Genomic DNA, 26,814 nt, shown 5'->3' with positions numbered 1-26,814 from the left:
GTTATATCATAAATATATATATAAATATGTAATGTTATATTTAGAATGTTTATCCTTTTAATACACCCTGACATTTTAGTAATAATATAATAAGCACATCCAATATACATACAATAACACAGCTTCATTATATCTGTGGTTCAGGACAAGTGACACAGAGACGTCTAAATGTTCTCAGTGGACGAGGTGAATAGAGGAAGTAGTTTTTAAACAGCTCTCTCATCATTGTCTCTCACTGTGTCTCTAGCACAGTAATACACAGCCGTGTCCTGAGTCTTCAGACTGTTCATCTGTAGATACAGTTTACTGCTGGAGTCATCTCTGGAGATGGTGAATCTACCCTTAACTGATGGGGAGTAATAGATATAAGAACTAGATGTGGTGATGGCAGCGATCCACTCCAGTCCTTTTCCAGGAGCCTGTCTGATCCAGCTCATCCAGTAGCTGCTGAATGTGAATCCAGATGTTGTACAAGTCAACATGTGTGATTCTCCAGGCCTTTTAATCACTGCTTCGGATTGTGTCAGAGTCTGACCATCAACACCTGTCAAGAGAAGAAGATCTGCATGTCATGTGATACGTTAACAGCAAGTGGAAACGTGTGGAATCAAGATCAGAGAAATTCTTCACCTGCACAGAAGACAGTTAAAAGCAGCAGTCCTGTCCTAAAGTCCTTCATGGTTAACTGTGTGTCCACTGTCCTCTGTCCTCCTCTCTGCAGCCACATAAGTAGAGGAGAAAGACATCTGAGTTTTGCATTGACTCCTCCTCTTTGATTCAACAGAGGGATGAACTGTTCTGTCACAGCAGACCAAAGCCTGGAATAGTGTCACATGGTGACACATGAAAGTAGATGTATTATTTTACACCTGGTATTTGCTCGGCCCCTTCACAACCTGAAAAAAAATCCAGTTTAATGAAGTGATATGTGGATGGATGGAATGCTCACTGTATGTTCCTCTAATTGAGCACTTTCAATAGTTATCTGACTTGTTGCAGATGCACATGTATAAAGTTTGCAATTGATCAACATCTTGAATGCTCTCTTAACATCACCTGTACTACCTTTAATGACCCGATCCTCTCTCTACCTCCAAACTTTAAGATTCCCTTCAAGATCACTGGTCTGAGGCCAACCTCTTATCCCCATCATCCAGGACCTTTGTGGATTAAATAAGTTACTCAAAACTTACCTTTAAAACTTTTTTAATGTTAACCCACAAAGTAGACATGTGCACACATTTACAGTGACCCTGTGTGTTTGTATTTATGGAAAGAGAAGCTGTACAAACAGTATCTGTTAGAGCTTTCAACTAAATGCACCTCTGTCTCATAACATCTAGTGCAGTGTTTCTCAACTGGTGGGTCCCGATCCACTAGTGGGTCGCGGACCCGTTTGTAGTGGGTCACTGACAGCCTTTTTTCCACCGATGACTCCCTTCACACTCCACATGTGTGTACACTTGTCACTTTCACATACACTCACAACACAGTTGTGTAGAGTATGATTATCTGTTCGCTAGTGCAATGACTAATTATTTTTAAACTGTTTATTTTTAATTTAATCTGCTTTTTATCCTTTATCCCTTGTTGAGTTGTAAATAGAATACTATATTTAATTTTTCTCATGGATCATTGTATCATTGTCATTATGTTGAATTTTATGCTCCAACAGTTAAATTCCTTCTATGTCTACTATATTTTGGCAATAAATGTTCCTGATTCCTGATCAATGTTGCAAATCTGCACCTCTGTATTTGGAGCTTTGTCTCCCTCTAGTGGTCAATCTGAGTAATACAACGATGCTGATTTATGACATACTGTTTGTATATGTAGCCTGTTTGTGTTAACATCTTTTATTGGGAAAAAATGTTTACATTGTTGAAATACTCTTTTTGCACTTATTGGAATACAGCATCCAACGATATCATCTGTAGATATACAATTTATATGTTCATTTCATTGGCGTTTAAGTCACAACAAAAACGTATGTGTATTTTATTTATTTATTATTGTCAGCAATTTTCCTCTTGCACAGATGCACTGCACACATAATAAAACACATTTATAATCCCAATCAAGAAAATGGTTACATAACATATAATAAAAAAAATTGTGAATCACTTAAACTTTAAAACAACAAAACATTATCATATTATGGGATTTGTGCAGGGATCTTCATCATTTAGTCTAAAAGGAGATAGCATAGGGAATATGTCAGCATTTAATGACAATTTGACTTATATTTATAAAAATACATTCAAATGTTTTGAGTAGTTTTGAGTAAACTGATGGAAACTCACAGCTTAACTTGTTAACTGTTGAAGTTCTCTTGTACGTTAGTATGTGTCTGTCCATATTATTGTAAATATTATGTCTGTTAAATTAGATGAAATGAAAATCGTTCAAAATAATGACAATCAAGGAAACTTAAAAATGTATAAGCAGACAAAGTTACAAACATTGTACAAAATAAGGAGTTTGTGAATGAATGGAAACGTGTAACATGTCTTACTTTACTGGACTTTGTTCCAGTGGCAGTGGAGCTGATTAGAGACATTAACTCATTCCACCATGTATGAAATGGGTGGTTAACATATATGTGCAATATGTAAAGTTCAAGAAAGACTTGTTCTCAAACTATGAGCTGGCGTTAAATAATGTTCCTCCAGCACATCCACCAGCTGGGGGTCTGAAACGTTTCATGACAATTGGTAGCTTTCACTCAAGCACTGAGAGTAGGGACAGATGTGCACATGCTGAGTCATTAACTGACAAATCACTATGAAGAATGAACACACAGTTCACAAGAAGTTGGTCATCTATTGTTCCCATGTAGTTCAAGCTGTGAGAAACTTATTCCACATGCACACTATGTTTGAAGTAAGTGAGCATACTTCATGTTGTTATTAATGAATGTTTACAACTCCAGAAAAGTTACTACACTAAAAGATATTAATCTTTCAAAACAGCTGTGAATTTATTCATATATATTTACAGTACACATGTTTCATTAAAGAATAGTTTGAGAAAATGATACAATTGTTGTGCCTAAATGCAACACATTTTGTTGCCACCTTTACGTGCATCAGTGTTCTTTCATGAATTGTTCTGCTGTATCTTCATTCAGGTTCAACTTACCAAGTCATATTTGAAGATGGACTCTTCACGTTCTTACAATATCTCAGTCAGTCAGTCAAGCAGTGGTAATGAGATACACTTTTAATGCAAAATTAATAAAAAGTTACAAGGAAGCAGTGATCACAGCAGATCTCCAGCTTCCACCTCCTTGTGCTGCCCTGATGGTCCAGAGAGCAAGAAGAACACGATGAAACTGTTCCATCTCTGTACCAAACATGAACTGCAGCAGGCAAACAAACAACATCATACACAAACATACTGGTAATGTTTCTACTAGTCAAACCCTGCATGTGATGGATGCACTTTCACATTGTTCATAAAATGATTTATTTAATATCTTTCCGTTTGTCATGTGACTTCATGGTGTTTCACAGATCTTTGTGTCTGCAGTTTGCATGTAAGCCACATGTTGCCTTGTTGTACGCTGATATGCAAATACATGCACAGGAAGATGGGTCTCTAGTTTTGAGGAAGTTTATTTGTAGCTCTGTAGTTTCACTACAACAGGTGTGGGGTCCCTGAGGTGGACAATGAGGGGGGGGGGACTCTCTAAAGATGATATGTTTAGAAATGACAGGAAACTGATGGAAACTCACAGTTTAACTTGTTAACTGTTGAAGTTCTCTTGTATGTTAGTATGTTTCTGTCCAAATTATATTAAATATTATATCTGTTGAATTAAATGAAAGCAAATTGTTCAACATGATGACAAACAAGGAAACTTAAAATTGTATCAGTTACAAACATCGTACTAAATAACTAGTGCAATTGTATATTTATGAGGCAATGTATAAAACTTTAAACAATATTTAAGTCTGCAAGAAAATTATTGTACAACATGTTTATTCATAATGCAAGAACAGAAGTCAATGCAGGGAAATCTATTCATCTAAATGACTAACAATTACAATTGTATCTTTTATTTGACCATCATTTAATCTAGCACTCAATTAAATGTTTTCAAAACCAGAAATAATACTTATAAATGTAGAAGTGCAGTCCATGCTATGCATCAATCTCATCTCATGGCCTCTTCATCTGAAAAACAAACAAAAGAAATATTTATGATATTGATTGTTACATATCATTAAACAGTGATGACGTTTGATTGTTACTTTAATCCAGATATTTACACAGATGGAGAATTGACAGCTGATCTCTTTTTCTTCACAACAGAATAGCTTTGGCCATGAACCTTTCTGCAGGTCAAGTCTGTTCTGTAACCATTAGAATAACCGTACTTCAACATGCCGTCTGTGTCGTGTGTTGCAGCATTTAAAACACACAAAGCAGCACGTTGTCTGAGCCTGGAGAGGTTCTTCACTCTGCTGCTGCTGCTGGATGTGGATCAGCCACATGTGCTGATTCCACATGGAAAAATACGTTCTGTTCACTGAAAGTGATGCAATTCTACACCACGACCCTTAAAGTCACAGGTTTGTTGTTACCAGATGGATCAATTCACCCCTCAGACAGAATCATTTGATGTCCATTAGCAGATCAGATATTGCTGATAAGCAATTACATAAGTAATGTGTATTCATTTTTTGTCTCTTTAGTCACATTGTATTAAGACTTATTGATGCCATCATTTGTTGGGATCATTCTAATAACTTTCACAGTAAAACATTGGCCACATTCAGTGAATCTATGAATCCTGTATCATCTCTTATACTTTCTTAAGTTCTCAGTGCAGCTGAAACACAGAGAAAGTCTGCATGTTTACCTTGACCAGGCTGAACACCATGCTGTAAATGAGAGAGGATATGAAGAGGAATATGAAGGAGGAGGTGGTGGACCACAGGCTGCTGTACTCATCTTCATCAATGGCATCATCTGTGCAGCTCATAGCGACACGCAGTTTTAAAGCTGGAATAGAATTTAAGAAGAGGAGGGTATGGGTGGGTTAGATGTGTGTGTCTGTGTGTGTGTGTGAACAAAGGTAACACACAGATGCCCATTCCTCACTTGAATAGTGCTCATGAACTTAAATCAAGCATTGTTCACTCTCAACATGTGTTACGTTGATCTATGTGAACAGTGGAAGAGGGAAGTATACGAGGTATCAGCTAAAAACTCCTCGTACAACATGTGTTTCAGAATATTGAAGTCATGCGTGAACATATAACAACGTTGTTTCCATGCAACATTTATTTGAAACAGTCAGCACATTTATCAAGCTCTTGGACGATGTGACAAAGACAGATTAAAACACAATACGATGACAAACCAAAGTGAATTGACAAACTGGCTGTTACTCTTACAATCACAAAGACGGGTTCCATGACAGAGAGGACACAGACATGACAGCACATTAGCACAAGATGACACATTTAAGGCTCAATCCTTACAGTCATTCGATCTAATCACGGACTGAGACATCACTCTGATCTTTTCACCACCAGGTGTCCACACGTTGCAGGTGAACTGGACGTGGTTGTTCCACTTATCCAAGGAGGTGGTGTAAAGACTCGTGACTGAGAAGCCGTGTTCGGTCTTCATAGGGGGGAAGTCGATGCCATCGTAATAGACGCCATTAGTTTTTTTTTCCCCTTCTAACCAGGCGATGTAGACATCCTGCTGTTTCTTGCTAGAGACCAGACACAACATAGTGACCTCAGTAGCATTTTCAACGTCTTCCATTGGGAGGATGTGGATTGTTACTTTTGGGGCATCATCTGAAAGAGAAACTCTCCTTAGTGAACAGGTTCAGATTCAAGCTTTGCGTTTGCTAAACTTAGATCATATTTTGTGTGTATAAACTGTCTTTCGCCCCAGACTTACAGATTACTAATCATTCTCCATCACTTAGTAACGTACCTCGTTCGTAGATCAGATCTTTAGAAATGTGTATTTTTTGGTCCTTAGCAGAACAGGTCACTTTGTTCATTGTCTTCCATTCAGTGTGGTTTCGAGTCAAAGTGCTGATTTTGATGCTTGTGGAGTCTCTTCTTTCACTGATGTACTTCGTCTCATCATTTCCATTAATTTGCCAAGTGAAATTCATTTCATTCATGGCGTTCTGGTCCAGTCCTTCAATCCTGCACTCAAACTTTGCCTGGTTGTGTTTGAAAATGTCTTTGGGACTTGTTGGTTTCAGTGTCATTGTGATATTACTTATCACAGGACTAGAGGCCTCTAATCGTGTGGAGGAAAGAGCAGAAATATCCATCAGTCTACAGATCAGTCTGTAATAGTTCATTTAAAATGTGAATATAAAATTGGTCAGATTGGGTTAAACATGAGAAACAGTAATGAATGAAGAACTTTTTCTAACTATAACACATTTGTACTCTTAGACATGCAGAAAGGGAGCCATGATTGTAAATAAAACATCACATACTTTTTTCCAAAGTCACGTTTCTTGGGCCTCCTTCGTGCGTCACAGAACATTGAAAAGAACGCCTTGAATCCCAGTCAGACTTTGGTATTTTGAGCAAACTGACTCCTGTATATTTGTTGTTGTTCAGAGTTGAAGGATATTGATCAGCAGTCAGAGTGGCTCCACAGGCATCGGTCCACTGGAAAGTAAGACTCTCTGGGTAGAAGTTGTGTGCAAGACACCCGAGGGTGATTTTATCACCGTCAGGTTCACACTTCACCAAAGGGAACAGAGTTGGTGATGCAGTCGCTTCTGTGAAAGTGAAATAATTATACACAGATCAGTTACTTTTCTGAAAGTGGAGCATTAAAATAATAAATATTATTTTATAATAAAGTTAAAGACTTTAGTGAATAATACATCTAAACAAAGAAAGAGCTTTTGCATATTTTTATTGTATAAAGATACTGGATCCGAGTGTATTCATTGGTATTCATTATAAATTACTGCCCTGTTTAAATAATTCCTTCAATTAAAAACATTTTCTCCAGGTCTTGCTTTGGTCTGATACTATTTGGGTAGAAGTCATTTAATAACCAAACATTCATATTCAGTCTAAGATCTGATATGAGACAAACACGTGTTTTTGGTGTTGAAAGATAACATTGAGTAAATTATCATACACATAACAAAATATGTAATAAATTAATATGTAATTTAACCACAGAGCTCATTAAAAATAGAATATTTTGGCATATTGTTTACATTGTAAGCTATTCTTATAATGTCCTATTCCTTTATTAAATACACACTGCTTACGTTGTAATATATATTTTTTAAATTATATATTTTTTTCATTTTTGGTTCTCGTTATGAGTGTAAAAAATAATTCAAAGTGTATCTCTTATTATTTCTAAATCTCTAAATGCTGATTATTTTTAACTGATTTGAACGTTTTATTTTTGAAGGAGCAAAACCAGTTATTCATTATAGGTTTATATACATATTTATATGTATATTTATGTATAGATAGATATAAAGAATAACTGGCTCCCTTTTATATTAATATATATATATATATATATATATATAAAAATTATATTTCTAATTTATTTGGAAAAAATGGGAAAAGAAAATACATTACTTACTTTCTAAAAATGTAAATTCAATCATGCAAATGTTTATCAGCCGCAATTAGCATCCATTTCAGCTCAAAGCTTCACCTGCATTTAGAGTTATTGCCAAAAAATAACTTTTTCAAAGGCTTACTAAGAACAGCTGTGTTAGAAACATCTGCCTGCTCTGGTTTTAATATCTATGTAAACCAAAATAAGATCATCATTTAAACTTCTCTACCACTAAAGATCACATAAATAACAAATATGTAAATGTTTTAGCAGAAATACAATGTTTAAATGTGACTTACCTGACGATACTGTGACTTTTGTCCCTTGTCCCCAGTAGTCAAAGTAGTAGTAGTTGTACAAGGCATCACAGTGATGCATCTGCTGTCACTGCCTCAACAAAAACCTGTCATAGCAGAAAGTTACCTTTAAAAACTTAATTAAGTGACTGAAATACACAGAAAACTTTCCCAAAATAATGACATGATTGTATCTTTATAGTTTTCCTTTTTTTGGTGGTTCTCAATCAGTTGTGAAAGTTGATTTACTGGACGATGACATTTACCTCTGTGACTTTAATCTACTTATAAACTAACTTTTAATGACTAATATCCATCTAAAAGTGATAAACACAGTACTTACTCTACATTCCAGTTGAAAAACAGTCTGTCCTGTTGGTTTATCACAATGAGAATGGGAGAGTTTAAAGTTTCTGCTCTTAGGTTTTTGTATGGATGAATATCTCAGTGCCCCCCATACCCCCATACCCACACTGTGATAAACACTAATACAAAAACCTCACCCACAGCTTCCTGCACAGGAAACGTATTGTCAGCAGTGGGTAAGACTAAAAACAAACTCATATTCTAATCAATATAACGGTTGAGGATGTAAGATTCCTAATTTACAAGGTACTAATTTTTTACGTCGTTGTTTTTATTCCATATTTCTTTGTTAATTTAAATCTCTTTCATATGGAATGTCAAACACTTAAATTTGACCCAGAAAAACTGAAAGGAATGTTTAATTTGATCCTTTTGTCAAGCTACTGTTTTGTGGTGGGTCAAGAAATACTTTTATCATTATTGCATTATTGTTCTTTCCTTTTTCTAACCGTCGCACTTCTGCTCTTATTTACTTTCCATTTCTAACTTACAGTATTTACTTCTCACAACTTCAGGGTTTTTATGTAGTGAATTACTCGGTCTTGTATTGAGAAATGTAATTTTATATTTTAATTTTCTCTTCAAAGAACATTACTTTGAAATATACGAAAACGTTTGAAAGTATAAATATGAATGTGTAGTGCTTGTAAAAAAAACAATCTATATTGGAAGGGTGAAAATTATTTCTGTTTGTATTTTTTATATTAAAGTTTAAGAATACATTTTAAAGAAAAGTACACACAGAAAAAGGCTGGAATGCAGTTTGTAGTTCTGACAGTTTCTAGAAAGTTTCCGGTGTGTCCCACAGGTGCAGAGAGGAAGATGATATGTTTAGAATCACCAGGAAACTGAAGAAACGCTTGTTGGTTTGTAACAACGACACATTCAGAAGCCTTTCTGTTTAACACAAGCACACTATCATTTCCACATGGCTGAGTGACGTCTTTATCCAAATATGATGTAACCTACAGTATCACATCAAAAGAGAAGCAAACATAGTAAACAAAATCATATTATATGAAATAGCAACATTTATTATTCTCATACAGCAAAATTAAACAAACAAAAACATGTTATTTTTCAAAATGTGACATTTTGTCATTTAAAATCACTAAAAGCTTGAATGTTTGTTATAACTTGTGATTAACATGAAATTGTATTGTAATATTATCAAATGAGTTTAAAAGTCATGTAAAAATTAAATAATATTATAATAAAACACATACAGTGCAAATTCAAGATTATATCATATTAATGATAACATGTTTTAACAGAACAGATGATACCAAAAGAAGAATTGTCTGTCAGTCGAAGGGTCAATAAAGAATGTGATGGATGTTTTAACCACTGCGTTAATGTTTGATTTGATCAACACAAACCACAATTGACGTGTCTGACTGTGTGTCAGACGTGTGATTCAACCGCACATAGTTTCACTTTCACTTTAATGATGCTGCTGTCTGCAGAGGCTCCTCATGCTGCAGTTCATGGTCATATGCTTTATTTGGACTGTTTTATAATTGTGGTAGAAGATCAGTTATAAAGTCTCTAATGAATAAAAGTTGAATTTTCCAGAGAAGTTCACACCTTCTCCTCCCTCCACACAGCTTTGGTCCACAGAGACAGATGGGATCAAAGAGGAGACAGTTCCCACACAGCTGGAGACGTGGAACTTCATCACAGTTAAACTCATGATTTAGACATTAATCTAATAAAACATTATGGCATCATTATAATTCACCATTACAAAAATTGTTCAAAAAAATTAGCATATACTAATTTAAGTGAACAGGTGACAAATATTCAGCAGGGTTTTTGTTTTTAATCAAGAACAAAGATGACATGAGCTTTCAGTGTTCAGTGGGTTTTGGAAGTCAAATTAAATGGCGCTGAACCTCTCTATGTCACGGTTTTTGTATACTTCCTGTTTTATTTTGTAGTTTCCTGCCTCTTGTGTCCCTGTGTTAACTTCACTTCCTGCCTTGTCCTGTCATCCCCTGTGATTGTCTGCAGTGTCCATGATTGTTTCCACCTGTGTCCAATCACCTGCACCTCCCCTGTGTATTCAAGCCCTGTGTGTCTTGTGCCCCTGGTGGCGTCATTGCATGTATGCAGCCTGCAGCCTGTGTGTGTTCTGGATGTTCTGCATGGATGTTTGTTCCTGGTCTGCGTTTTGTTCCTGTTGGCCTTTGTGATTTTGTAGTTTCAGAGTTTGATTATTTAAAGTACCTTTTTGTTTGCAAGTCAGTGTTTGGGTCCTCCCGCCTGCCTCTGCCTTCCCCGTTCCTGACACTCTACTTGCACACAACTTGCAGAAAGAACAAAAACATTAGGAGTGAAAACATATTTATTACCTCAATTACTTTTCAGTGAGATAGTACGGTTGCTGAATACTTTGAATGAACTTCTAGTTTATCTAGTCCATCCTTCCAGCGTCTCCCCCTGGTTCCAACAATCACCACTAGGGGGTATTTTATGAATCCTTAGTATCAGCGACTGACACAGTGAGATGGGTGAAGTGTTTGTCGCTGTCGTTTATTATTGTGGCCTCCAAACACAATAATAAACAGCAGAGTCTTCAGTCGTCAGATTGTTCATCTGCAGAGACACCTGGTCCACGGCGTTGTCTCTGGAAATGGTGAAACGATTCAGGACAGACGTGGAATAATATTTATTTTGTCCACTCGGAGCAGAAATGTGGGCGATCCACTCCAGTCCTTTTCCTTCAGCTTGTCTGATCCAGCTGATATCAGCATCATCATCTGACATTCCTGCATAGGTACAGGTCAGTTTATGGGATTCTCCTGGGAGCTTCACCGCTGGTTCAGACTCACTCAGAGTCTGACTGGAAACGCCTGCAGAGAAATCATTAATCAGCACAGAGAGAATCACACAAACTTCAACTGGTTTCCAACTCTATGAAGTGACAGAATGAGTGAAAAGCTTCACCTGCCCAGCAGATAGTTAAAAGCAGCAGTCCTGTCCTGCAGTGCCTCATGTTTAACTGTGTGTGTCCTCTGCTCTCTTTCCTCCTCTTGTAGGTAGAAGACATCAGAGTTTTGCATTGACTCCTCCTCACAGGGAGCAGAGAACTAGAACCAGCTTGGCTTTCACTTTATTGTTGGCTGAAGAAGAGAAAAGTCAGGAGTCGTTCCTTCTAGTTTTTCAGACATTTTAATTTCACTTACATTAAAGGAAATGTGTGACACATTCAGGGATTATTGGTCAGAAATGAATTATAATTTGCAACACTATGTTTCAACCAGTTAATAATGATGTGAAACTACCTACATGTTTCATAGCAGCTCAGAACGGAAACATTAACATGACTCTAATGAGAGCATTTTGTTTTTTACATTTAATAGAGGTAGTAAACACTCAGTATTAAACAGCAGATCTAAATTATTAAATTCCAGAAGTGCTTCATTTTATTGGTGATTTTTAATGTTTGTTTATTATCAGGCTACAGCAACAATCTCTGCTGCTCTCTGTGTACACACACACACACACACACACACACACACACACACACAGACAGTGGAGACGTCGAGGTGAACCAGCTGAAGTACAGATTGATTTAGTTGATCAGCGCATTGCTTGTTACTGTTATTTACTGCAAAAGAATATTAAGTCAAAACTATTAAAAAAAGTCTTTTCAACATGGATGAACATGTTTTACATTTGAAACCCACTTGTTGCATTTCAACAAAATTATTTCATAAACCTCCCTGCTGGCCAAAGCAGTCAGTAAAGTAGAAGACGAAAGATTATCTGATGCCTGTCTTATCGTTTATAAAAAATATATATATAAAAAAATAAAATGTACTTAATCTTGACATTTAAGATGTATAAATAACAGAATATAGAGGCTTCGATAAAAATAGAAACAATACTGAACAAACAAACAATGTTTGTTTTGAATTAATTTGTTTATTCTCCATGTGCTTTTAAAAGCATTCATTATAACATGGGATTGATAAAAGTAGCTCCATAGTAATACAAACATAAATATACCATTATCCTACCAACCAGAGAGCCACTTGGAATCTTATTTTCATATAATTAATCATTTACGTCATTTAGAATTAATTAATGCGTTTACAAGTGAAAGGACACTTTAAATAACTGTGAGTGATGCAACATCATGAAGATATTAAATATCTTAAAGTACTTCTGCAGTTGGTGAGAAAACCCAAATCTCCTCAAGTCAACGTTGCTGTTTGTTGTCTGTGGATGTTTTTGTTCAGCTGCTCCACTGCCTTCAGTCACTGTGTCTCGAGCACAGAAGTAAACAGCTGAGTCTTCTGCTGTCAGGCTCGTGACCTCCAGGTACTGAGTGCTCTTGGGCACATCTTCAGTCATGATAAAGCGGCTTTGAAAGGAGCTGCTAAAAGTAGGAGAGTTGCTGCCTGCGTCCATCCTCCCGATCCACTCCAGAGCGTTTCCTGGCCTCTGTCGTATCCAGTGAATGAAGTAGCTTGTCATGCTATAACCTGATATGATACATGACATCTTCACTTTCTCTTCAGGTTTTTTCACCTCGGAGGGAGACTGTTCATGTTTGATCTCACTCCAAACTCCTGTAAGAAAAGACATTGTAATCAGCACACCTCACAGGTAGATAAGTGAGTGTCTCCACATGTTAAAGCAGAAACTGTTCTCACCATTAATAGCAACTATGAAGAACAAACTCCAGGAAATCATATTTTCCATTATGTTTTAACACTTATTAACACTTCATCCACTGCGTTCTGCTCTGGATGTTTTCAAGATATATTAGTAGCCCAGATGCTGCGTCATCAATGACATGAGAGCTGCATACGGCATTGTTTTAAGGAAGGAACAATTTGCATGAACCTCCCTCAACAGGTTTCAAAAGACAAAATGGAAAGCAGGTGAAATCAAATAAGTACACAACAGCAAAGAAGGGTGATGTAAAAGCTCCAAATTAATGACAACTATTCATAATGTAAAAATATTTGTGCTACAGGAAAAGTACAAACATATTTTTCTAATTGTATTATATTGAGCTGATAATTACTTTGTATATACTATAGTTTAAATGGGAATCAGTATCTTTAATGTCTTAGTTTTTGGTTTTGAATTCTTAAAAAACTGCTTCATAACATATTTATTTAAATGTGTTTGACAGTGTGTGGGTGGGTCACATGGTTGCTGGTACTTGTGCAGGTCTGTTGGTGGTTTGTATCTCTGAGGGATAACGCACACAGCAACACACAGCTGTGTCCTCAGTTTGATGATTCTGTCCTTTTAAAGTCACTGTTGGAGGAAGAAGTGTCTCTGCTGTAGATGAACTTATTCTACAGAGCATCATTTTGATAAAGGCCACATAAAAATAGCACAGGTCAGACATTTACAAAACCAACAAAGCAGATTTAACTCTACTTAATAGCAGTAACTGTTAGGATCCCTGGGGTCAAAGACATGTTTCACTGTGGTCACTGTGTTGTGTTGTGCGACAGGTTTCCCCCGGTGTGTTTATTGTGTCATGTGATTGTTGGAGGAAGAAGTGTCTCTGCTGTAGATGAACTTATTCTACAGAAATATATAATAGTAATACAACTCAGTGTAGGCAACAAAAGTGTTATGATCTTTTTCCTGAGGATACATATAGAATACATTATTAGTTATTGTAAAATGTAGTTATTTAAACTGCTGTAACAGTGAGCTGGTGTTGAATCATTGGTGGTCTGAGGACTCCTCCTCTGGTGGCTTTGTGTAACAAGTGTTCAGGCACTGAGAGGTTTTTGTTCAGTTGTACTGATGGTTTGTGTTACTGTGGGTATCTTGCACAGTAATACACAGCCGTGTCTTCAGGCTGCACATTCTGTCCGTTTAGAGTCACTGTTTTACTGGAAGCATCCAAGTCGATACTAAACTTGCTCTTCAGTGAATCTTTGTAGTATGACGCTGCAGTATGTTTCATTCCAATCCATTCCAGTCCTTTCCCTGCAGGTTGTCTGATCCATGCTGTGTAGTAGCTAAGATCATAAGACACCTGACAGGTGATGGTCAGACGTTGACCGGGCTGCACAGTCACAGAGGCCGGCTGCGTCAACTGCTCACACTTCACACCTGTTAAAAAAGATTTTTCTTTAACATCAAGTTATACAAGAAGAAGGAATGACTTTGATGAATCAAGAGGAACTTACATCCAGCTGCCAACAGCAGCAGCAGAGCTATTGAGAACATGGTTATGTTGAACCTGACGAGCTGTGAACTCAACAGACTGATGTGATGTTTTTATAGCTGAGCAACAAGGAAGGTCCCTGAGTTTGCATGGGATCACACATATGAAACTTCCACGTTGGTCTAACTGGAGCCAGTTGGACAGTCTCTCCAATCTGTTCATTATATCTGCACAGTGAAAATGTGCTGTAAGAGCCATTATGCTCTCAAATGGCTGTTCCACTGGAGAACACTGGGTGGAGTATGGGTTTATAGGTAATCAGAGAGCAAGGGAGGCCAGGTGTAATGGGGAAGCAAACAGTTTTTGACCGTGAGGATCACGAATAATGGTGGACCAAACCTATTGATTGCAATGTGTTTGAGCATCAGAACCGAGACAAAATAAAGAAGATAAATGCAGCATTGGACTGGAAGTGGATTTGTTTGGAACCACGCGTCAAATAGCCCTACAAACACCTCTAACTAGTGACAAGATGGTAAATTGTCGCTACACGTGCTTTGAACTCACCTCTGAGCACAAAGAAAACACACTTAGCTCCATTTACAGAACTTAAACACATGTCAACTCTTGCTTTCAAATCAGAAACTCTCAATTAATTTAAAATTGCTAACAAAGATACGTTGTTGCTTGTTTGGCATGTTTTAAATTATTAAATAAAATGTTAGAATGAAATCAACTGTTTTTGTGCCGGCACTTTTTACCATTAATGATGGACTCTAAAGTACTGAGTCCAGATTATTTCATTTTATAAATTATTTTCCATTAACCAGGGCACATAAACATCATGATTGTAACGGTTCTGGTGCAGCGGAGTGACTCAAGAGCAGAGAGAAACCTGGGAGACGAGGTGAGGTAGTGGGCAGGTGAACGTAGGTGTGAATAAGAAATCAGGAGGAACACGAGGACAGGAACAGAAAAGACAGGAGGGTTAGAGACAAAATGACCAGGAAACACACACGTGGGATTAACGGAATGTTACAATGAAAGAGTAAATCCAAGTGTTTGTCAAGGATGAGAACAGTGGAATTTATTTTAGTAACAGAGAGCGAAACTCACAAAAGACAATATTAGATATTCCACATAATGTAATGTTGTGTTGTTGTTGTGTCTCAGTTTATAGAAAGTCTTTGTTGAAGTTCAGTAACCATTCATCAATTCAGCCTGTGACGTAAGCTGCTAGCACTCGATGTGTCAACTGTTCAGATTTGACCCCTTTTAAAAAACACAATTATTTTTTTCGTGAATCATAAAGTTATTCTGTCAAGAACAACAACTGACACAAACTCACATCCAGCTGCCAACAGCTGTATCAGAGGTTCTCATGCTTTGAGTGTCATGGGATGTCTTTAATAAGTGCTTCACAAGGGAAAATCTTACTTCTTTCAGAGGGTGTTGTCAAAGCCTTTATTCCATATGGAACATTTATTATTAATAAAACCTAAGATTGAATCAATATTTGATTCTTTCATACATTTTTTCATGAATTCATTTCATAACTCGCTCAAACCCCTGCAACACACTAGTTCCAATAATACATTTTCAAAAGTGTTAGTGAAATATTTGGATTGTTATTGTTCTGGAGTTTACACAAATGAAGTGAGAGTAAGATAATCTCACTCTCACTCCAGAATTTTTATATTTGAATTTGCTGCAGCTGTTTTTTGGACTTTTAAGGTTTCGGTATTTAAATATCAGTCATTTGAAGCCACAGACATGCAGAGAAACATGGAGCCTCAAGAAGAAATGAGCTATTTAGGAAGTGAAACCTGAGACATGCAAAAATAACCGATGGCAGTGGTAAGAGGAAACACATCTGCTGGCATGTCATGTCCAAGAAGCGGTGCCACTCAGGTTGTCTCGTGTCTACGTTGTCTTGTGATTTCCTGTTTTATTTTGAAAATCAACCCTCCTCTTGTTTCAGGCAACTTGCTCCTTCCCCCTGTGTGCAGGTCCGATTGTCTGCCCCTGATTGTCTCCACCTGTGTCCTTACCCTGTGTGTGTATTGTCTGCGTCTCCCTTTGTCCTGGGCCAGTTGGTCTTGTCCCACGTTACAGAGAACCCGTGTGGACCAATGTCCTTTGACAAGTGTTGCTTTGTTCTTTGTACCTTGTTCAGGTTGCTTTCTGTTGGCTCCTTTTTCAGCCTAGTGTTTATTATCTAGATCCTTTTGGTTCTTAGATGTAGTTTAGGGTTTGTTCCTCTGCTGAGAGGGATTTTCATTTGTGGCCTTTTGTAAATAAACGTTGATTTTGAACCTCGTCTCAGGAGTTGTGCAATTGGGTTCAGGGCCATTGTTCAGTCGTGAAATTAACAAAATATTTTGTATTTATTAGTTTGTCATAAGTTAGAATAGTTAATAAAGTAAAGGAGAATGAATGTTATATTATAAAAATATAATAATAAAATAATATGCACTATCTTCATTATATCTGTGGTTCAGGACAAGTGACACAGAGACGTCTGAATGTTCTCAGTGGACGAGGTGAATAGAGGAAGTAGTTTTTGAACAGCTCTCTCATCATTGTCTCTCACTGTGGGTCTCTAGCACAGTAATACACAGCCGTGTCCTCAGTCTTCAGACTGTTCATCTGTAGATACAGTTTACTGCTGGGGTCATCTCTGGAGATGGTGAATCTACCCTTAACTGATGGGGAGTAATGAATAGGAGAACTAAATGTGCTGATGTAAGCGATCCACTCCAGTCCTTTTCCAGGAGCCTGTCTGATCCAGTGCATCTCGTAGTTGCTGAATGTGAATCCAGATGTTGAACAAGTCAACTTGTGTGATTCTCCAGGCCTTTTAATCACTGCTTCGGATTGTGTCAGAGTCTGACCATCAACACCTGTCAAGAGAAGAAGATCTGCATGTCATGTGATACGTTAACAGCAAGTGGAAACGTGTGGATTCAAGATCAGAGAAATTCTTCACCTGCACAGAAGACAGTTAAAAGCAGCAGTCCTGTCCTAAAGTCCTTCATGGTTAACTGTGTGTCCACTGTCCTCTGTCCTCCTCTCTGCAGCCACATAAGTAGAGAAGAAAGACATCTGAGTTTTGCATTGACTCCTCCTCTTTGATTCAACAGTGTCCTCTGTATCTTTTGACTAACCATGTTTTGTTTTCTCTTTTAATAATCATCTAGCTGTATCCTGGCTTTTTCATTTGTTTACCCCCCCCCCCCCCCCTGAGATGAAAGGAGCTGTGAACCAATATGTTCATGAGAGCCACTTGACTCTTTATAACGTCTCGTCTCAGAAGGGGCGAAGGTAACAGTTTAGTTCCTTCATCAGAGGTTCAGAACTCCACAGTTCCACAAAATGAAAAATTAATTATAGATAGAGAATAGATTGCATTATATAACAAAACAATGAGTTAGAAATACTAAAACAAACATAACAGCTGAGGTTCTTTTGACACTTTGTTTTGCAAATGGAGCCGTGGAAAAAAGAATAAAGCCAGAAATTTGAGGATCAGTTTGGTCGAGAGGAAGATAAAAGAAATGTAACTTGGAATCACTTGTTACATTTGAACAATTTTTTTACTTGTCAAAAGCGTTTGTTCATTGCATCTTACTTAATGAAATGTTGCTACTGTTAATAAATATAGTTTATTCATTTTTTATCCAGTGTTTCATTTCCGGATGTACAAAAATCCCCTTGTAAGCTTAGTTTAAGGAGCGAATAAAATCCTGTGTGTCCTAAAATCGTTTGTGCAAGTTATAATTTACAATTGATGAGGGAAATATTTTGTTTCATGGCATATTAGTGCTCATAACATTTTCTGTGAGCTTTTAAACTGCTGTAAGAGTGAGCTGGTGTTGAATCATTGGTGGTCTGAGGACTCCTCCTCTGGTGGCTTTGTGTAACAAGTGTTCAGGCACCGAGAGGTTTTTGTACAGTTGTACTGATGGTTTGTGTTACTGTGGGTCTCTAGCACAGTAATACACAGCCGTGTCCTCAGTCTTCAGACTGTTCATCTGTAGATACAGTTTACTGCTGGAGTCATCTCTGGAGATGGTGAATCTACCCTTAACTGATGGGGAGTAATAGATATAAGAACTAGATCTGCTGATGTAAGCGATCCACTCCAGTCCTTTTCCAGGAGCCTGTCTGATCCAGTTCATCCCGTAGTTGCTGAATATGAATCCAGATGTTGAACAAGTCAACTTGTGTGATTCATCAGGCCTTTTAATCACTGCTTCGGATTGTGTCAGAGTCTGACCATCAACACCTGTCGAGAGAAGAAGATCTGCATGTCATGTGATACGTTAACAGCAAGTGGAAACGTGTGGAATCAAGATCAGAGAAATTCTTCACCTGAGCAGAAGACAGTTAAAAGCAGCAGTCCTGTCCTAAAGTCCTTCATGGTTAACTGTGTGTCCACTGTCCTCTGTCCTCCTCTCTGCAGCCACATAAGTAGAGGAGAAAGACATCTGAGTTTTGCATTGACTCCTCCTCTTTGATTCAACAGTGTCCTCTGTCCTTGTTTTACTGTTAGTCCCTTTATAACATTTGAATATGTTTCACTCTCAGAGGATTCTGTCTAATGTAACACAAGATAATCTAGAAACGATGAAGCCATTGTTATATTGCTTTTTAAAGCAAAGTTTTCACTTTAATTGAGAAGAACTCCTACACTAGACAGTAAAGTCCTCTCCGTGAGGTGCTTTACAACAAAGAGGGTTAAAATGCAATGACGAGGAAAATGTTTCCCTGCAAGAGCCCAGGGAGTAAATGTTTGTCTTATTGCATCATCATGTGTTCAATCATCTTGAGCCTGAGTGTTTTGATCTTTCGTTCACCCAAGCCTGCCACCACAGCCTCAGTAACCCTTGTTTTGCTTCTTTCGATTATTTATCCGTTTTTTTCCACCTCCTTACGAGTGATTTTCTGTTGTTAAGTTTTCACAGATTAATCTAGAGTTTTCATTGGTCATTTTGATAGACTCCTTTGAAAGTGAATTTTTGTTGTTTAGTGAGTTTTCTTTAGAATAGTCTTGAGTTGTTCATTGCATTTTTCGTTTTCCTCCTAAGGGAGTGATTTTGAGTTTATAGTTCATGTTTATAGATACTCCTCTGTAAAGAGTGATTTCATGTTCATAGATAATTTCTTTCTGATTTTGTTAATACATTTTAGAGATTATATAGAATTTTAATAGTTTATTTTGTCACTCAGTGTGAGAGATCCTAATAAAGACGTCTTAGAAACGTTCATCCTTCTGCATCTGAGTCCTCTTTAAAGTCCAGTTTTGACAAAAGTTTGGTTCTAAGCTTCTAACTCTAAGTTCTAAGCTTCAATTATTTTTATTGCTCATAAAATTCAGGGCATTCCATTGAAGTAATAAACGTGTCATCAACTTTTTCATCAGGAAACACATAGAATAGCATATTAGTATTTGTAACATGTAAGCTTTTAAACTGCTGTAACAGTGAGCTGGTGTTGAATCATTGGTGGTCTGAGGACTCCTCCTCTGGTGGCTTTGTGTAACAAGTGTTCAGGCACTGAGAGGTTTTTGTTCAGTTGTACTGATGGTTTGTGTTACTGTGGGTATCTTGCACAGTAATACACAGCCGTGTCTTCAGGCTGCACATTCGGTCCGTTTAGAGTCACTGTTTTACTGGAAGCATCCAAGTCCATACTAAACTTGTTCTTTAGTGAATCTTTGTAGTATGACGATCCAGTATCTTTCATTCCAATCCATTCCAGTCCTTTCCCTGCAGGTTGTCTGATCCATGCTGTCCAGTAGCCAAGACTATAAGACACCTGACAGGTGATGGTCAGACCTTGACCGGGCTGCACAGTCACAGAGGCCGGCTGCGTCAACTGCTCACACTTCACACCTGTGGAGGCAAACATGAAATAGTGTATCAGTGTAATAACAGTGAGCAGTCAGTGTGCTGTGATGTCCATGTCTCTGCCTCAGTGAGACTCACAGCATCCAGCGGCCAGCAGCAGCAGTAGAGCTACAGAGAACATGTTGGTGTGGAGGTTGATCTGATGGGAGCTTCTCCTCTTCTGCTGCGACTGACAGCGTGATATCAAGTCTTTAAAGGAGGCTGTGAGGAAGTTTACTTTGCATATAGAAGGAGGCTATAAAAGAGGGATGAACTGTTCTGTCACAGCAGACCAAAGCCTGGAATAGTGTCAAACACATGGTGACACCTGAAAGAAGATGTATTATTTTACACCTGGTATTTGCTCGGCCCCTTCACAACCTGAAAGAAAAATCCAGTTTAATGAAGGGATATGTGGATGGATGGAATGCTCACTGTATGTTCCTCTATTTGAGCACTTTCAATAGTTATCTGACTTGTTGCAGATGCACATGTATGAAGTTTGCAATTTATCAAGATCATGAATGCTTGAAAACATCACCTGTACTACCTTCAATGAACCGATCCTCTGTCTACCTTCAAACTTTAAGATTCCCTTCAAGATCACCCCTCTGAGACGAACCTCTCATCCCCATCATCCAGGACCAGTATGGTTTAAACAAGCTTCTAAAAACTTACCTTTTAAAACAGTTTTAATGTTAAAAACTTACCTTTTAAAACAGTTTTAATGTTAACCCACAAAGTAGACATGTGCACACATTTACAGTGACTCTGTGTGTTTGTATTTATGGGAAAGAAAAGCTGTACAAACAGTCTCTGTTAGTGCTTTCAACAGAATGCACCTCTGTCTCATAAAAACTAGTGAGTCCAGTTTAGACCTCTCAGTATGTTCAGATTAAAACACAAAGTCACAGTTTCTTCCCGTCTGCAGTCGGGTTCATGAACAGAGTCCTGGACCCCCACTGAAGTCCTTTTTTCCACCGGTGACTCCCTTCACACTCCACATGTACGTACACTTGTCAATTTCACATACACTCACAACACAGTTGTGTAGAGTATGATTATCTGTTCTGACTTATTGTTTTTAAACTATTCATTTTTAATAATTATTTATTTTTTCTAATAAATTTAATTTAATCTGCTTTTTATCCTTTATCCCTAGCTCAGAGCTTTATATTTTAATTCATAACGTGGAGTTGAACTGTAAATAGAACACACCATCTAATTTCTCTTGTTGTCTATTGTCTCATTGTCTTACTGTCAGATGTTATGCTCCAACAGTTACATTCCTTGTATGTCTAACATATTTTGGCAATAAATGTTCCTGATTCCTGATCAATGTGCAAATCTGCACCTCTGTATGTGGAGCTTTGTCTCCCTCTAGTGGTCAGTCTGAGCAATACAACGATGCTGATTTATGACCTACTGTTTGTATATGTAGCCTATTTGTGTGAACATCTTTCTTTTTTATTTCATACCATAGAGTTAAATTGTAAATTGAACATGCCATTTTACTTGTCTTGTCGTCCATTGACTCATTGTCTTACTGTCGGATGTTATGCACCGAACGTCATGTCAAGTTCTTGTATCTCTAACACATTTTGGCATTAAATGTTTCTGATTCCTGATCAATGTTGCAAATTTGCACCTCTGTATGTGGAACTTTGTCTCCCTCTAGTGGTCAACCTGAGTAATACAGCAATGCTGATTTATGACTTACTGTATGTATATGTAGACGGTTTGTGGTAACATCTTTTAATGAAAAAAAGGTTTACATGGTTGAATTACTCTTTTTGCACTTATTGCAACACAGCATCCAATGATATCATCTGTAGATATACAATATATATGTTCATTTCATTGGTGTTTGAATCACAACAAAAAAGTATGTGTATTCTATTTATTTATTATTATCAGAAATTTTCCTCTTAAACAGATGCACTGCACACATAATAAAATACATTTATAGCCCTAAAGAAGAAACCGGTTACATAACATCTAATAACAATATGTGTGAATCACTTAAACTTTAAAACAAGAAAACCCAAAACATAATTATATAATGACATCTGTGCAGGGTTCATCATCATTTAGTCTAAAAGGAGAAAGCATAGGGAATATGTCAGCATTTAATGACAATTAAAATACATTCAAATATTTTGGTAAATTTGATTTAATTTATATATTTATATATGTTAGCTAATTACAATATAATAGTATTGAACATAGCAGAGATTAGAGTTGTGTTACTGGAAGATGACTTTAGAATAACATTGCAGTACTGTTGTTTCTTACCTTAATCATGGTGGCAGAGACACCGTAGATAAAGGAGGTGAGGAAAAGAACCAGGAAAGTGAACCCAAAATACCAGCTTTCCACACCTGTGTCCTGGTTCACTTCAGCATGCATGATGTCATCGAAGAAATGACAGTCCTTCAAGGAGTCTGTGAATGAATGGAAACGTGTAACATGTGTTGCTTTACTGGACTTTGTTCCAGTGGCAGGGGAGCTGCTAAGAGACATTAACTCATTCCACCATGTATGAAATGGGTGGTTAACATATATGTGCAATCTGTACAGTTCAAGAAAGACTCAAACTAGCACCTGGTTTAGAGACATCCAGGGACAGGGTGATGTTTGCATGTGTCACCCTGCAGGTGATGTTGGCGCCAGGTAACCATATGACTCGGGACACATTTAGGTGGCTTTGAATGTTGAACGTTCCATCTGGGCCTCTGTGGGGTTCACTAGTGGTGTAGTCCAACAGTCCCTTGGTGTCATCAAGAAACCAAGTGATGTTAATGGTTGCAGGGCTGAAGCCAAAGACCAGACACACAAGCTCACCGGAGCCCTGGAGCAAGGTCGCTGAGGGTTTGCTGTGGGTCACTGTGGCTGGAAAACAGGGAGGAAAGTCGTTGACGATTTGGATTATCTTTATTTCAACCAATAGAATCGATCAAATAAATCAGTATGAGCCTGTATTCTGTACTGATCTCTGTCTACGATGAAATGAACTCCACCGGTAAACTGTCATTTACTTCATTCTCATCCACAGCTCACCAAAGACGTCCTTTATAGTGCTTTCAAAAGGCGTTTCCGATGACTCGTGTCTGACAACACAAGAATACGTAGACTCCTTGTTGTTGGTTTTTGAGACGTTCAGTCTGCTGATCATGGAATACGTGCTGCTCCCGGTGTATTTCCATGTTGGACTGTTGGTGAAGTGAGTCGGAGGCAGTCTCTGGCCCTCCTCCTCCCAGTACACTCGGATACCAGACGGGAAGAATCCAGAGACTTGGCAAATAATTGCAAGGGGGTCGGAGGTAGAAAGGTCATCCACAGTGGGTGGTGTTATCTTCACTGTTGGTGGATGCAGCTCTTTAGAAAGACAAAAAGAGGTAAATCAAGCTTTCAACATTTCTAATTTAATCCCTGACAGCTTCCACAAACGTCAACGTAAAGATTGAAAATATCCACAGAAAAACATGTATAATCACAAAGAGACAAATGAAGGCCTTTTGTGGATGACACTACCTCTGCTTTTGGTTATTTGATCCTCGTGGCCCAGTTTGGAGCATCGGTGCTTTGCCTCACAAGACACTTGTTTGAATCCATTCCAATCCGCCGCTGACACATTGAAGAAGCTCTGCACAGTTTCTGTACCGTTGCTGTGACTCACTGGAGAATCCTCATGGCCATCGTGGGAATGATTGTTCTCACCTACTTTCCAGGTCACGGAGAAATCATTGAGAGAAGGACCGACCAGAAGACAGGTGATAGTCACCTGTTCCTTGTTCAGAAGCTCTTCTGCTGCTGGTCCCTGAACGTAGACGCCGACTATCTGAGATGATGCAGGAGTTACTGAAAAAGAGACATTTGAAATGGCACAAAAGGCAAAACCAATCAAGTGTGTGAAGACCAAAGGTGTCATGCTTGATGGAAGATGAATTCCTCTCTGTCTGTCACGTTTTCCTTTTACCTGAGCAGAGGCTGATGTGCTTCCTCACACTTGCGTTCAGAGACTTGTCAGATACTTCACACGTGAAGACCTTCCCTGTTCTCCACTCTGTTTGAGGGACGTGGAGATGACTGGTCACCGCCACGCGTCCATCTTCACCCATGCTGACGTCATTAGTTGATGGAGGTCTGTGCTCGGACTCTGAAGACCACTTCACTTGAGGGTTGAAGCCCCAAGCAAAGCACAGGAGTCTCTGTGGTCCTGAGTCTTCACCGGGGGCCAGAAGAAGTGCCATCGATGGCTCTACTAAATATGAGATGAATCAGTGCTTCAATGAATCAATGAATGGGTCTATTTCTGATCAACTAAGTGTGACACATGGAGTGAACCACCACTAAGGGAATGAAGAGCTGCTCCTCTCACCAAAGAAACTGCCTGTGGAGTTTGACTCAAAGCTGTTGGAGAATCCTTGATTCACTTTGCAGGTGAAACTTGCGTCTTTCTTCAACTCACTTAATGGGACAGAGAATCTTCTACTGACTGAAAGGAGGCCCGAGGCTGCAGGAAGTTCAACATACTGTTTGTCGGAGATGTCAACACCGTTGCCTTGAAAGGTGATGTACAGGTCACGTGACCAGAGTGTCGTGACATCACACTCCAGCACAGCGCTGTCTCCTTTCAGCAGATCTTTCAGAGATCTCCTGATCTCAATCAATGGATCTGTAACTGCAGGCTCTGGATGAAACAGACAGAAAACCCAGCAGGCTTCTTCATTCATGCACCATGCAGTCACAAGACATCTGGTTTTCATGGCGTGTGGTTGTCTCACCTGCAATTTGCACAGTCTTCTTAGTAGAGGAGAAGCACTTGTGGTCAGCTTGACATGTTATCGACTTGAGTTGTTTCCATCGACTTGAAGGAAGCGTCAGTTCACTGACTGAATGAGTTGCGTTGGTGTCCTGTGTCACGGTGCCACCCGCTGGGTCTCCCTCATTCAGCAGCCACGTCACCTTGGCCTTAAGAGCAGTGTGGACAAAACATATTGCTTTTAGGGGAGATTCTTCCGTCATGACTTTCTTGAAGCTGGGAATCTCCACGTCGATGGAAGGAGGGGCTGCTGCTTGATCTTTAGGAAAAAAAACATTTTTGTTTGTTGATCTAATGTAACCGTTCATATACCGCTTTACATCTTGTAATTTTCACATTTGTATATTGTGCTGTGAGACAGTAGACAGACGTACTTACATTGACAAATACTTGTGGTCTTCATGAACCTCTGATTGATGTGAACAGATGTGCACGTAAAACTTGAGCCCTGTGCCCACTCAGTCATATCTGGCTCAATCTCACTGCTCAGACTGAAGGTTTTCTCCTCTCCCTCCACACTCTGAAGCTTGGTTTGGGTTTGAACAACGTTTAGAGCTTTGTTTTCCTGCTTCCACTCCACACTCAGTTGGTCTGGAAAGAAGCCTTGAATGTTGCAGATGAGTCTGATTGGTGACTTCCCGAATTCACCCTGCCAAACTGGGTGTAACGTGACGTTTGGAGAGACAACCCGCTGTCCTGAGATATTGGGGAGAGATTTACATCGTTACTCGCCTCAACCGACAGATGTACATGTTTTAAAAATATGAGCAGACTTCATCCTTTCAGTCGCACATACCTTAAGGTCTTGGTCAGGTAACCTGTGTTGTCTTAATTCTAAACATGGTATCTCTGTATGTAGGCTAGATGGCAGAGTGCTACTTGTACAGGGTGTGGTGTCTCATAGTCAGGTGGACACAGGGCTGTTGCACAGATGCAGCATGGCAGGGCAGAGGGATCAGAGCCAGCAGCAAGCGGAAGCATTGAGTAACACCCGGGTCCCAAAAAAGGACCAAAATACAGAAGTGAAACAGTGCAAAGAGCAACAGTGCATCACTGACACCAGGTGTGAGGAGTCAGTTAGAGAAGCAGAGCACACATTTGAATGTCTCATATCACTTTACATGTTTTCACAGAGAGTTCACATGGCTTCTCATGACGCTGCAAGGTTTCACTTCTCCACTCGGTTAATATTAGACCTGAGAAGTGCACATTTTCATATTAAGTTGAACATGAGTGGATGGTTCCTGGTTCTGGGGAGGTGATGAACATGAGAACATAATGCATAGTGTATTATTTCTTTAAAGATGAAATGCTTGAGAAAATAAGTACAGTTGTGAGTGTAATAAATGATTGATTATAGTTCAAACAACATGCAGTATGAATCATTTCTGAGCAATGGAAGAGAAGAAGTATAAGCAACATCAAATTTAAATTCTTTTAAAGATTTATTTTTTTAAAGACAGAAAGCTCTTGTAATTAAAATGAAAACGGACGAATGTGATTACTTACATGATACTGTGAGTTTATAAGACATTTTCAAAAAGAAAATTCAAAGCAAAGTTTCACCTTGTTTCATTTAACCTGAAAAGACAGAAAGAATTTAGAAATAAGTCACACTGTAAAAAATAAACAAATATATATATTTTACAACTGTCTTCTTTTGCAGTTGCATTTGATAAATGACTCCAAATCTGT

The 26,814-nt window shown here is 38.4% G+C and overlaps 1 protein-coding gene and 4 gene segments (V, D, J or C); all 5 read right to left on the bottom strand.

Annotated features, from left to right (window-relative positions):
• Positions 1 to 206: 206 nt before the first annotated feature.
• LOC134132986 (immunoglobulin heavy variable 3-21-like) lies at positions 207 to 686 on the bottom strand. The segment is given in 2 exon segments: positions 207 to 544; positions 631 to 686. Coding segments are annotated over 2 exon segments (387 nt in total).
• A 4,094-nt stretch (positions 687 to 4,780) lies between these two features.
• Positions 4,781 to 18,856, bottom strand: LOC134132955 (immunoglobulin gamma-1 heavy chain-like). Its single transcript, XM_062565935.1, has 7 exons — positions 18,778 to 18,856; positions 18,381 to 18,691; positions 7,890 to 7,938; positions 6,485 to 6,775; positions 5,962 to 6,279; positions 5,493 to 5,819; positions 4,781 to 5,010 (listed from the first exon to the last, which is right to left on the bottom strand). Exons 1-7 carry the CDS (start codon positions 18,824 to 18,826, stop codon positions 4,829 to 4,831), a joined length of 1,527 nt encoding a protein of 508 aa, XP_062421919.1. The 5' UTR covers positions 18,827 to 18,856; the 3' UTR covers positions 4,781 to 4,828.
• LOC134132954 (immunoglobulin heavy variable 4-38-2-like) lies at positions 13,934 to 14,479 on the bottom strand. The segment is given in 2 exon segments: positions 13,934 to 14,348; positions 14,426 to 14,479. Coding segments are annotated over 2 exon segments (342 nt in total).
• A 1,029-nt stretch (positions 18,857 to 19,885) lies between the features above and the next one.
• Positions 19,886 to 20,436, bottom strand: LOC119217834 (immunoglobulin heavy variable 4-38-2-like). The segment is given in 2 exon segments: positions 19,886 to 20,300; positions 20,394 to 20,436. Coding segments are annotated over 2 exon segments (345 nt in total).
• A 2,113-nt stretch (positions 20,437 to 22,549) lies between these two features.
• LOC134132942 (Ig heavy chain C region, membrane-bound form-like) lies at positions 22,550 to 26,696 on the bottom strand. The segment is given in 9 exon segments: positions 22,550 to 22,738; positions 22,899 to 23,186; positions 23,355 to 23,672; positions 23,829 to 24,155; positions 24,274 to 24,558; positions 24,676 to 24,987; positions 25,082 to 25,378; positions 25,498 to 25,815; positions 25,916 to 26,696. Coding segments are annotated over 8 exon segments (2,097 nt in total).
• Positions 26,697 to 26,814: the final 118 nt, after the last annotated feature.

This window comes from Pungitius pungitius, chromosome 12 (genome assembly GCF_949316345.1).
Source record: "Pungitius pungitius chromosome 12, fPunPun2.1, whole genome shotgun sequence".
NCBI classification, from domain to species: domain Eukaryota; kingdom Metazoa; phylum Chordata; class Actinopteri; order Perciformes; family Gasterosteidae; genus Pungitius; species Pungitius pungitius.
This window is presented reverse-complemented; position numbering and strand designations above follow the sequence as displayed.

What these genes read in the sequence shown, in the direction of transcription:
- LOC134132955 (XM_062565935.1), bottom strand. Translation starts at nt 18,826, where the DNA reads ATGAAGGACTTTAGGACAGGACTGCTGCTTTTAACTGTCTTCTGCTCA. An exon ending in AAAAGTCACAGTATCGTCAG is followed by an intron (nt 6,776 to 7,889) that starts GTAAGTCACATT and finishes TCACTTTCACAG; the next exon opens with AAGCGACTGCATCACCAACT. An exon ending in AGATCTGATCTACGAACGAG is followed by an intron (nt 5,820 to 5,961) that starts GTACGTTACTAA and finishes TTTCTCTTTCAG; the next exon opens with ATGATGCCCCAAAAGTAACA.